General features: G+C 17.9%; 2 protein-coding genes across 2 annotated transcripts; one reads left to right on the top strand and one right to left on the bottom strand.

Moving 5' to 3' along the window:
* Positions 1–510: 510 nt before the first annotated feature.
* Positions 511–3,591, bottom strand: TrAtP1_009890 (uncharacterized protein). Its single transcript, XM_014093744.2, has 4 exons — positions 3,367–3,591; positions 2,188–3,280; positions 1,860–2,121; positions 511–1,799 (listed from the first exon to the last, which is right to left on the bottom strand). The coding sequence occupies exons 1-4, from the start codon at positions 3,536–3,538 to the stop codon at positions 1,371–1,373; spliced, it is 1,956 nt and encodes a 651-aa protein (XP_013949219.2). The 5' UTR covers positions 3,539–3,591; the 3' UTR covers positions 511–1,370.
* On the top strand, positions 692–1,305 carry TrAtP1_009891 (uncharacterized protein; the record flags this gene model as incomplete). Its single annotated transcript, XM_014093743.2, has 3 exons — positions 692–920; positions 1,004–1,083; positions 1,150–1,305. The coding sequence occupies 3 exons, from the start codon at positions 692–694 to the stop codon at positions 1,303–1,305; spliced, it is 465 nt and encodes a 154-aa protein (XP_013949218.1).
* Positions 3,592–13,014: the final 9,423 nt, after the last annotated feature.

Below are 13,014 nucleotides of genomic sequence, written 5' to 3'. Positions count from 1 at the left end.
GCACATGCATACCTTGAATCTCCAAGTATGGCCAAAGAGAGCTTCGGAGCTGAAAGCGTGCTAAAGGCCGAAATAAGCCCTAGATATTTCCAGTACGTTGAGAAATAAGCGCCAGCTGTTGAGTGAAACAACTGAATCTCTATCTATCGGAAATACGTTGTGGAGGTGCTGGAAACACAAATAGTGAAAATACCTCGAGTTAAGTTTTGAGGCGACAAATAACGCGCAATTGCACTAAAACTCGCATATTTGAATGTGAGATCAGGTCATGATGCATCTATGAGTAGGAACAGTGCAGATAGTGCAAAATCCAATGGGTAATGTTCTGCCACTCCCAAACATGTGAGATTTGGATGCTGCAGTAGACATTTTGAAATTCTGTTATAATTGAGGCTATCGGAAATATCAGTACATACGACCATAGGTAGTGGAAAACTCGGGGTCCCGTCTGCTCCCCCATAGATAAGCCACTAACCGGCAGATTAGTAGTTGAGTGGGTGACCATCAGCGAACACCGGCTGTTGTATGTTAAGTTCTTTTTTTTTTTTGCTTCTCGATAACTCATTTGCTTGTAGACCTGTAGATAGATTCTACTACGTCATAAGTGTCTCCCTTCGAACTACATGTCTTACTCGTTAGCACCAAGTCTGTGTACCAAACATCATCCTCTCAATCTTCCACCGTTACCATAATGAGTCGAGCGATCAAGCAATTCTCCGCCCTTCGCTACTCCCGAAGACTTCTCTTTGGCGGCATCGGCACAAGCGTCTGCTACGGGGCCTTTGCGGCAAACTCATCTGTTCGGTTGGACTCGCGGCGAAAGCAATCTACAGCATCTCCGACTCAGTATGCCGCAAAACCTGTGGAACCACTGCCTTCTCCTGAGATCATCCGCCAGGTCTCCTCTGGAAGCGTTGTTGGTTAGTACCAAGTCAATTGACATTTCGTATGATTTGTGTTATCCCTTAGAGAACTACTGGGTAACATTATCCCCCTCTCATAGGCTTTGCCACGGGCCTTGTAGTTTCCGTCTTTTCTCGCACTCTTGTGTTGCTTGGCGGAGTGCTTACTGCGTGCTATCATGTAAGTGCGCTCACCAGTCTTCTGACCTCCTAAGCTGTCTCTCCTGACGTTTTTGACTAAATCAAGCTCGCCTCCTCATATGGGCTACCCTTGCCGAGATTTCTTAATTTGCCCAAGTATCTTGCAGAGAAATTCCCTCTTCTTAGCTATAGCACAAGGGATGGGTGGTTTGTTGCCTCATTCGTTTTGACATTTGTCCTATCGGCGTTTGTAAGCCTCTAAGATAAAAATATCTTTCATTTTCCCTCTTTTTTCCCTCTTTTGTTTGTCTCTATGGTAAATTACTCCTACTCAATGCGCCGTGTTTCTCGCTCCACCCAGGCCGTCGTGATGGCATCTCCCTCAAAATGTCCCTTCGTCTTCTCCAAAATTTCTGCGTTGGAAGCATTCAACCAGGCCTTCTCATCCTCCGTGAGCATACTCTCATTGATCAAGCGCCTGCAATAGGGAACCATGGTAACATGCTCGAAACCAAGGAATGGCTTATCCCCGAAGGCATGCTTCGTCTCAACTTCTTTGACCATGACAATGTTCTCAATTCGGATTCCAAAGTTGCCATCTTCATAATATCCTGGCTCATTCGAAATGACATTGCCAGGGGCCAACGGCACTTCGGTATACTGGATGCGAGTACCAATACCAATTGGGCCTTCGTGGACATTCAGGAAAGAGCCTACGCCATGACCAGTGCCATGTCGATAATCCAATCCCGCTTTCTGCTGCACGTTAGCATAACGAAGTGAGGGTCGCATGACTGAAGATGCATTTAGACTCACCCAGAGATGTTGTCTAGCTAGAGAATCAAGGGCAAATCCTGTCGTCCCCTTGGGGAAAATAGCTACATCCAAGGCTATGTTTCCTTTCAGAACGAGCGTATAAGCTTCCCGTTCAGCTTCCGAGGGCTGTCCAAAGTGTAGTGTCCGTGTAGTATCAGTTGTGCCATCCAGATACTGAGCCCCTGAGTCACACAGATAGATGGCATTGGGGTCAATAGTGGCACAGTTCCCACGTTCAGGACCATAATGAATCACAGCCGCGCTATAGGCCATTATTAGCACAACATTGTGGCAAAGGAAGATACGAGAATCCCGGGTGTAAACTCACTTCGCGCCAGTCGATGATATTGTCGGGAATGATAATCCGACAAAGTGCTCCTTTTGCGATCGCAATTCTTCTAGCTTATCAGCAGCCTGTACTTCGTCCAGCACAACTTTTTGGTTTATAAGCTGGTCTTCGAGCCACGCAAAGTATTGGATGAGAGCGGCACCGTCTCTGATATGGCAGGCCCGCATTCCTTCCATCTCAATTTCGTTCTTGACAGCCTTTGCATCCCCAACGGGGCTGCGAATCTCCTCGACAGCGGTATCTCCGCCCAGTGCTCTCTTTAAAGCCCAGGATCCTTTGTTAGACATTAAAAAGCTACCTACGGGAGCGCCACCTTCCTTCGCAGTAGAGGCGACAAATTGCTGATGGAGCTGTTCCGCATCACGGAAGAAAGCCTCGTATGGCTTGACGTCAACTGCATATTTGGCCAAGTGCGCTCGGCATTCTTCGCCTAATTTAATTTCGTCCACGTACAGGGCCGCTCCTTTTGGCGTGATCACGGCATACGAGAAGAAGACCGGGTTGTAGGGGATGTCGTTACCGCGCAAGTTGAATAGCCACGCCACCTCGTCAAGCATCGAGATGAATACACCGGGAGATCGCTTCTTCTCGAGCTCCGCTTGGAGGTCCGCTAGTTTGCTCTGAACTGATTTGCCGGCAAATTTCTCGGACAGAACCCTGATGCCCTGTTGGGGTCTGGCTGGTCTGCTATCGGCCCAGACCTTATCCACCAAGTTGACGTCTAGGGGGACCAAGTCAGAGCCGCCGCTTTTGCGGATCTTCTCCGCGAGCTTCTTTGCTGCAGAGCCCGTCACCAGAGTCGAGTCTACGGCAACAGTCTTTCCTCCAGCAGACTGCTCGGCTGCCCATTCTTGCCATGTGGGGACATCTTGGAGTCCCTGCTTTAACAACGTCCAGTTTTCATCCAACTGTTGAGTAGCCTGGTTGAAGTATCTTCCATCGGTCGCAAGAGCTGCGGCAGTCTCTGTGATGACTGCGCACCCAGCAGAGCCTGTGAATCCGCTGATGAACTCGCGCCGAGCGTCACAGGAGGCAATATACTCGGAACTATGGCTATCTTCTGACGGTACGACTGGAAAAGATACACATGTGAGCGATGATATGTCTCTACTAGCCAGGCTGGCGGATGCTGAGGCTAAATGTACCGCAAACCCTTACCATAAATCTGAACGTTGTGCTCTTTCATCAGAGCTCTCAGCTGAGAGAGCCTATGGGTTGTGCTTGTTTTGGCCATAGTTTCAGTTGAGAGGCGGCGAATGAATGGCGAGGGCAGCGTCCGTGGGAGTTTGCAGGCTAAATTTGGAACAGTTGCTAATATGCCTCTATACATTGAACGGCGGGCTATTCCTTATCTCACAGCAGCAGAGCGTAAGTCCATCTTCGTGGAATTTCTACCTATATTCAACAGACAGCACGTGAGAGGGGCAGAATAGTGCCTATTGTAGCCGTCTCCAACCCCCCGCTTGCCCCATTTCCCCCCGCATTACCTAAAGGAGCAGGACATGGGAATATTAGGGATTATGTATCTGGTATTTCTCAATAAGTAAACTGTATCTATTTCGCTTAGTAAGCAGGCTAAATTAAAAATAATTACTTATAGTAGTTTTTTTTAAGCTTCTATTATTTAAAAATTTATTATAAAGTTTAATTTTTATAATATTTTTTTATATTAAATAAGTTAATATTAGCAGGAAGCTAACTTAAAAAGTATATTTATTTTAGAAAACTTTTTTATTTTTAAGAATATTATTAAATATAAATAAAAAACTAACTTATAATTAATTAAAAAAGCTAGTTTTAATTAATTAAAAAAAGTAAATTATAAATTTAATTAATTAAAAATTATTATTTTTAAATATAATTAATAATTATAATAGCTTAGTTTTTTTAAAAGTTTATAAGTAACTTAACTAAAGCTAATATTTATTTACTTTATATATTATATTAGTTTTACTAGTTATATTAATTAATAAAAAAAGTTATTTTTTAGTTTAATATTATATTAAATTTAAAATAATATTATTTAAGTTATATTAGTAAAATATTTATAAAAAATATTTAATATATTTTTTTATAATATATTTTATAAGTTAATAAATTCTAAAATTCTAAAAAAAACTATATACTTAAAAATTTAATAAAAATAAAAAAGTATTTTTAGCTAAAATATTAAATAATAATTATATTAATAAAATAATTTATATTTTATTATATTAAATAATTTTTTAATAAATTAAAAAAACTTTTTTTATATTTATTAAAAATATATTTTATATATTATTATTATATTTTAATATTAATAAAATATTTTAATTTATTAAAAACTTTTAAAATAAAATAATATAATTAATTATAATATTACTTAATATATTTATTATTTTTAATAAATTATAAGTTTAAATTTTATATATTTTATAAATTTTAACTTTTTTATTAATATTATAAATTTATTATTAAAAAATATTATTATTTATAATAATTAATTTTATTTAAGTATATAATATTTATTTAATTAAGGTTTAATTTTTTATTTAAGTATAATAAAAGTTAATATTTTTAAATAATTTTTTTTAATATAAAAGTTAAAAGTTTTTTTATATAAAAATATACTTAAGTTAAAATAATATATTTAAATAATATTAATATATTATAAATATAATTAAATTTATTAAAATCTTTTTTTTATTATTTATAAAAAACTTATTTTTTTATTATATTATAATAATACTAAGTTTTAATTATTATTTTTATATAAAATAAATAAATTATATTTTATAATTTATTTACTTAAATAATATAATTATATTACTTTACTTAATAAATATATATTTATTTCTTTTAAGTATTTATTAAATCTTTTTTTAAATATTTTATTATTATTATTATTTCTTTTTATTATATATTTAAAAATTAAATTAAGTTTTTTAACTAATAGTTTTATTTAAAAAAAAGTTTAATTCCTTTAAGTATATAAAGCCTTTTAATATTAATTTTTTTACTTTTTTACTTATTATATTATTATTATTTTTAAATTAATTAATTTTAACTTAATTAATAATTTACTTTTATAATTAATTTAATTTAGTAATTATTATAATTTTTATTAAAATTTATTTTTAATATAATTATATAAGTTTAAAAAACTTATAATAGCTAGTATAATAAAAAATTATACCTAGCTTTTAGTTTAATAATTAAGTAAATAAAAATATTTAAAAAAAAAATATTATATTTAGCTTTATTAAATTTAATAATATTAATAATATTAAACTATTAAAATTACTTATAAGATTTAAAATAAGGTTTTTATATTAAAAATAAAGTTTTTTATTAATAAGTTAATATAATATAATAAAAAAGCTATTTATATAAAAGCTAGTAAATATAAAAGGCTTTAATAATTTCTTAGAAAATAAAAAAAGTCTTTCTTAATAAAATAACTATTAAGTACTATTATAATATATAAGACTTTAATATAAATATTATATTATTTAATATAATAAAATAATTTTATAGTAGCTTAAGATAATTTTATAGTTAATTATAATCTTTTATATATAAATAATAAATAATAAAAGAAAATAATAAAAAAATAATAATAATTATTAAATTAAACTAATTATAAAAGTAAATTATTAATTAAGTTAAAATTAATAAATTTAAAAAAGGAAAGTAATAGTATAATAAGTAAAAGAGTAAAAAAAGTAATACTAAAGGGCTTTATATATCTAAGAGAATTAAAAAAATATTAAATAAAACTATTTTAATAAGTTAATAAAAAGAATAATTATAATAAGTAATATAATTTATATATTATAAAGCACTTAAATATATAATAAAAGGAAATAATAATAATAATAAAATACTAAAAAAAAAGTTTAATAATAAGTTATAATAATAAGTAGTTTATTTTTTTATATTTAAAAGGGAAAAAAAATATTAATTTAATTTTATTAAGTTTAATAATATTAATAATATTAAATTATTAAAATTACTTATAAAACTTAAAATAAGATTTTTATATTAAAAATAAATATTTTTATTAATAATTTAATATAATATTAAAGTAATAAAAAAGCTACTTATATAAAAGCTAATAAATATAAAAAGTATTAATAATTCCTTAGAAAATAAAAGAAATTTTTTTAATAAAATAATTATTAAATATAATTTAAAGTATTAAGTATTATTATAATATATAAAACTTTAATAGTAATAGTTTTTTTTTTAATATAATAAAGTAATTTTATAATAACTTAAGATAATTTTATAGTTAATTATAATTTTTCTAGTTATATATAATATAAGTAAAAGTATAATTTTATTTTATTAAATAATTAGTTTTATAAGTTTATTATATATAAATAATAGCTAAAAGAAATTAAAAAAAAAAAAAAAATTATTAAACTTAAATTATTATAATAAATAACTAAAGTTTAATTTAATAACTAAGCTAAAATTAAAAAAGCTAAAATATTTATAAATAAATATAATAAGTAAAAAAAAAAATAATAATAAAAAAAGCTTTTATTTTTCTAAAAGAAAATAAAAGTAATTAAATTTAACTTTAATAAGTTAATAAAAGAAATAATTATAATAAATAATATAATTATATTAAATATATAATAAAATGAAATAATAATAAGTAATTTATTTTTTTATATTTAAAAGAAATATTATTTTTTTATTATTTTTTATTATTATTTATTATTTATATATAATAATTAATTATATATAAAATTATCTTAGGTTATTATAAAATTATTTTATTAAAATTTATTTTTAATATAATTATATAAGTTTAAAAAACTTATAATAGCTAATATAATAAAAAATTATACTTAGCTTTTAATTTAATAACTAAGTAAATAAAAATATTTTAAAAATATATATATATATATTATATTTAATTTTATTAAGTTTAATAATACTAATAATACTAGATTATTAAAATTACTTATAAGATTTAAAATAAGGTTTTTATATTAAAAATAAAGTTTTTTACTAATAACTTAATATAATATTAAAATAATAAAAATACTACTTATATAAAAGCTAGTAAATATAAAAAGCCTTAATAATTCCTTAGAAAATAAAAATAAAAATTCTTAATAAAATTTATTAACTACTAAGTATAATTTAAAGTATTAGGTAAATATAATAAAGTAACTTTATAATAGCCTAGAATAATCTTATAGCTAACTATAATCTTTTATATATAAATAATAACTAAAGGAAATTAAAAAGAAATAATAATAACTATTAAACTTAAATTATTATAATAAATAACTAAAGCTTAGCTTAATAATTAAACTAAAATTAAAAAAGCTAAAATATTTATAAATAAATATAATAAGTAAAAAAAAAAAAAAAAAAAGTAATTAAATTTAATAAATATATAATAAAAGAAAATAATAATAATAATAAAATATTAAAAAAGAAGTTTAATAATAAGTTATAATAATAGGTAGTTTATTTTTTTATACTTAAAAAAAATAAAGTTATTTTATTATATTAAATAATATAAAGTTTTTTTTTATTAATATTAAAGTTTTTTATATTATAATAATACTTAGTATTTTAAATTATATTTAATAATTAATTTCTTTTATTTTCTAAGAAATTATTAAAGTTTTTTATATTTATTAGCTTTTATATAAATAGCTTTTTTATTATTTAGCTTAAGTATTATATTAAATTATTAATAAAAAACTTTATTTTTAAAATAAAAATCTTATTTTAAATTTTATAAGTAATTTTAATAATTTAATATTATTAATATTATTAAATTTAAGAAAACTAAATATAATATTTTTTTTAAATATTTTTATTTACTTAATTATTAAATTAAAAACTAAATATAATTTTTTATTATATTAGCTATTATAAGTTTTTTAAACTTATATAATTATATTAAAAATAAATTTTAATAATATATATTATTATATATATATTATTATAAAAATTATATTTTATATTATTTATATTTTTTAAATTAAATATTTTAAAATTTTATAATAGTTTTAAGTTTTAAAAAACTTTAAAAACTTTTTTAATAAAATAAATAATATAAAAAAAACTTTTATTTATATATAATTAACATTATAATTTATTTAATATATTAAAATAAAAATAAAATATTATTTTATTATAAAAAACTATTAAATATATTATTATTATTATTATAACTTAAATTATAAAATAAATCTAAAAGTATATATTAAAAAAATATAAAACTAATAAGTTAATTAAAAATAAAAATTAATAAAATATAATATTTTTAAAAATAAAAAAACTTATATAAGTACTTTTAATTATAATAAAATAATAAATAATAATATTTTTAAAAAAAATAACTTATTATATAAAAAATATTTATATTATTTATTAAATAAAACTTAAATAATTAACTATTAATATAATACTTTTATATAATAATTAAATTAATTATTTATAATTTTATTAATTATATAATTAATTATAAAATTCTAAAAAAGCTAGTTACTTAAAAATTTAATAAAAATAAAAGAGTTTTATTAATTAAAATATTAAATAATAACTTTATTAGTAAAATCTTTTATATTTTATTATATTAAATAACTTTTTAATAAGCTAATAAATTCTTTTTTATATTTTTTAAAAATATATTTTATATATTATTATTATTTTAATATTAGTAAATTATTTTAATTTATTAAAAAAAAAATATTTTTATTATTTATAAAAAATTATTATTTTATTATATTAATAATAATAATAAGCTTTTATTATTATTTTTATAAAAAATAAGTAAATTATATTTTATAATTTACTTAATTAAATAATATAATTATATTACCTTCTTAAATAAAATATATAAGTAAATTATTTTACTTATATTTTATTATAAAAGTTATATTTTATTATAAAACTTATATTTTATATTATTTATATTAATTAAATTAAATACCCTAAGATTTTATAATAGCTTTAAATTATAAAAAAGTTTTAAAAAGCTTTTATTTATATATAATTAATATTATAATTATTTAATATTTTTAAATAAAAGTAAAGTATTATTTTATTATAAAAAATCTTTAAGTATATTATTATTTTTATTTAAATATAGTTTTTACTTAAAAATCCTAAGTAATTTTTAAATAATTTTAATTTATTTTTAAAGTTTTAATATTACTTTTAATATATTAATATTATAAAGTTTTTAAAAATTATTAGTATTTTATTAATATAATATTAAAAAATTGAAAAATATATTTTTTTAAATTTTTTTTTTTAAAAAAATAAAATAAGTATTATTTTTAAAATTATTTAATAATATAAGGTTTTTTTTTATAATTTAATAATTTTATTAGTTTTTAAATATTTTTTTTATATTTATTAAATTTTATATTATATTAAGTTTAAATATTAAAATTAAAAGTAATAAAACTAATATTTTTTTATTTTTTTTATTATATTAAATTTTTTATTTTTAAAATATATAATTTTTTATTTAATTTTTTATTAACTTAATAAAATACTTTTATATAATATAAATTCTTTTTAAATTTTTTATAATTATTAAAAATATATTTATTAAAAATAATAAATTAGTAATTTTTTTAAGTTTTTTAATAAATATTTTTTTTTATTTAAAAAAAATATATAAAAAATTATAAAATTTATTTTTAATAATTAAAAAATTTATAATATAATTTATATTTAAAGTTTTAATTTAAAATAAAAGTTTTAATATTTAAAAATATAATATATTTTAAATTATTTTTTTATTTATATTTTAAACTTAAAGTAAATTTAATAATATTTTTAATAAAATTAAAAATATTTATTTTAAATTTTATTATAATAATTAAAAATATATTATTAATAAACTTTTTATAATAAAATATATTAAAATAATTTTTATTATATTATTTATATTTTTTAATATATAAATTTATAATATTTAAAAAATATATTATTTTTATTATAAAACTTTTTTTTTAATAAAAGTATTTTTAATTATTATATTTATTAATATACTTAAATATTAAAAATTTATTTATAATATTATATAATTTTTTAATAAATTTAACTTTTTTAAAATTATATTTTAATAAAAATTATTTAAATATATTTTTTAATATATTTTTAATAATAATTTTAATATTATATTTATATAATATAAAATAGTATTTATTATTAATAAATAAATTATTTTTTTATATAATATTTATAAAAATAAAAATATTTTATATATTTATTTATTTAAAATAAAAATTTATAAAAATATATTAATTATATATTTAAGTAATTGAAATAATATTTTAATAATAAGTTTATATATAATTAAATAATATAATATAATTAATTAAAATATATAAGGTTTTTTATAAATTTTTAATAATTTTATAAAAATAAAAAAATTTATTTTATATTATTTAATTAATTATAAATATATTTATTTTTATTTTATAAAATTATAAAAATTATATAAGTTTTTTAATTTTATTTTTAAAAAAGCTTTTATATTAATTTATATTAAAATAAAAATATTATTATTATTTTTAAATTTTTATTAAATATTATAATAAGTAATTTATTATTTATTAAAAATTTTTAAATATATTATATTATAATTTTATTTTTATAAACTTTTAGTAAATTTTAAGTAAGTTTTAATTAATTAAAAAAATAATATTTTTTTTATTTAAAATTATATTTAATATAATATAATATTTTAAAAAAATAATTATTTAATATATTTTTTAAATTATAATTTAAATTATATAATTTATTATAAAAATTATAAAAATAATATTTTTAATAAATTTTATTTTTAAAATTTATTTAATTTTTTAAAAATAAAATAATATTAAAATTTATATATAATAAGTAATATATTTTTAATATAAAATTATTTTTAATATTTTTTAAAATATAAATTTTTTTTTATAATTTTTAATAATTAAAACTTTTTTTAATATATTAAAAAAATTATTATTTTAATTTCTTAAATAAGTATATTTAATATCTTATTTAAAGATATTAATAAATTATTTTAATAAAACTTTTTTATTAAAACTTATTTTATAATTTAATTACTTTTTTTAAGTTTTTAACTTTTTTTTAATATATTTATTTTTAATTTAAAAATTAATTTTATATTTTATATTAAGTTTTTTTTTTCTTAATTTCAAATTTATTTATATTTTTATATAAAACTTATTTTTTAATATAATTTAATTTTAAGTTAATATAATAATTTTAATTACTTAATTTATTTAAATTATTTTTTATTAATTATTACTTAATTAATTTTATAATATATTTTTTAATATTATTATTAAATATTTTTATAATATTAATAACTTTAGTTATTAATAATATAATTTTATATTTAATTTTAAATTTAATTAATAACTTTTTAAAATTAATTATATTATAAAATTTAATAATTTTAATAACCTTTATAATAATTTTTAAAATATTACTATAAGTAATTTAAAAATTTATTAATATTTAAAAGAATTTTTTATTTATTTTTAATTTAATAAATTAAAGTTTTTTTTATTTTTTAATATATTTAATATTAAAATTTTTAAAAATTTTAATAAAAAGTTTTTATTTTTATAAAAATAAATTTATATTAAAAAAACTTTTATAATATTAATATATAACTTTTTAATATATTTCTTAAATTTAAAAAGCTTTTTAAAAAAAAATTTAATATTTTTTATTTTAATTATAATTTTAATAATATTACTTTTAAATTTAAAAATAAAAATTATAAGTTTTTAATTTAAAAGATTTTTAAAAAAGATTTTTTTTTTAATTTAATATATTTTTTTAAATATTAAAAAATAAGTTTAATAATATATAAAATTTAAAATAAAAAAATATTTAACTTTTTATAAATTTAAAATATTTATAAACTTTTATTAATTTATTTATATTTTTTAATAATATTTATAAGTAAATAAAAAAAAGTTTAAAATAATTATAATATATTATTTAAATTATATTAATATAATTTTTTATTAACATAAGTAAATTATAAGTAATAAAATATATTTATTTATTAGTAATACTTTTAATTAATTTAATAATTAAAAGAAAAGTAATAAAAAAAATTAATTTTATATATTAATAATTAATTTTAAAATTTTAAAAAAGCTAATTATTTAAAAGTTTAATAAAAATAAAAAAGTTTTATTAATTAAAATATTAAATAATAATTTTATTAATAAAATTTTTTATATTTTATTATATTAAATAACTTTTAAATAAAGTAATAAAAAGTTTTTTATATTTATTAAAAATATATTTTATATATTATTATATATTAATAATAATAATAATAATAATAATAATAATAATAATAATAATAATAATAATAATAATAATAATAATAATAATAATAATAATAATAATAATAATAATAATAATAATAATAATAATAATAATAATAATAATAATAATAATAATAATAATAATAATAAAATAAAAAATAAAATAAAATAAGTTTTATTTATATATATATATATTTAATAATTAAAAAATATTAAATATATATTTATTTAATAATTATATATATATTTTATATATATTATAAAATAATATACTTATAATTATATAAATATAAAATTAAATAATATAAAATATAAAAGTAAATAAAAACTTTATTATTTATTTATTTATTTATTTATTTATTTATTTATTTATTTATTTATTTATTTATTTATTTATTTATTTATTTATTTATTTATTTATTTATTTATTTATTTATTTATTTATTTATTTATTTATTTATTTATTTATTTATTT

Source organism: Trichoderma atroviride, chromosome 5, assembly GCF_020647795.1.
Source record: "Trichoderma atroviride chromosome 5, complete sequence".
NCBI classification, from domain to species: Eukaryota; Fungi; Ascomycota; class Sordariomycetes; order Hypocreales; family Hypocreaceae; genus Trichoderma; species Trichoderma atroviride.
Note: the sequence above shows the minus strand (reverse complement) of the source record. Positions and strands in the feature narration are given on the sequence as shown.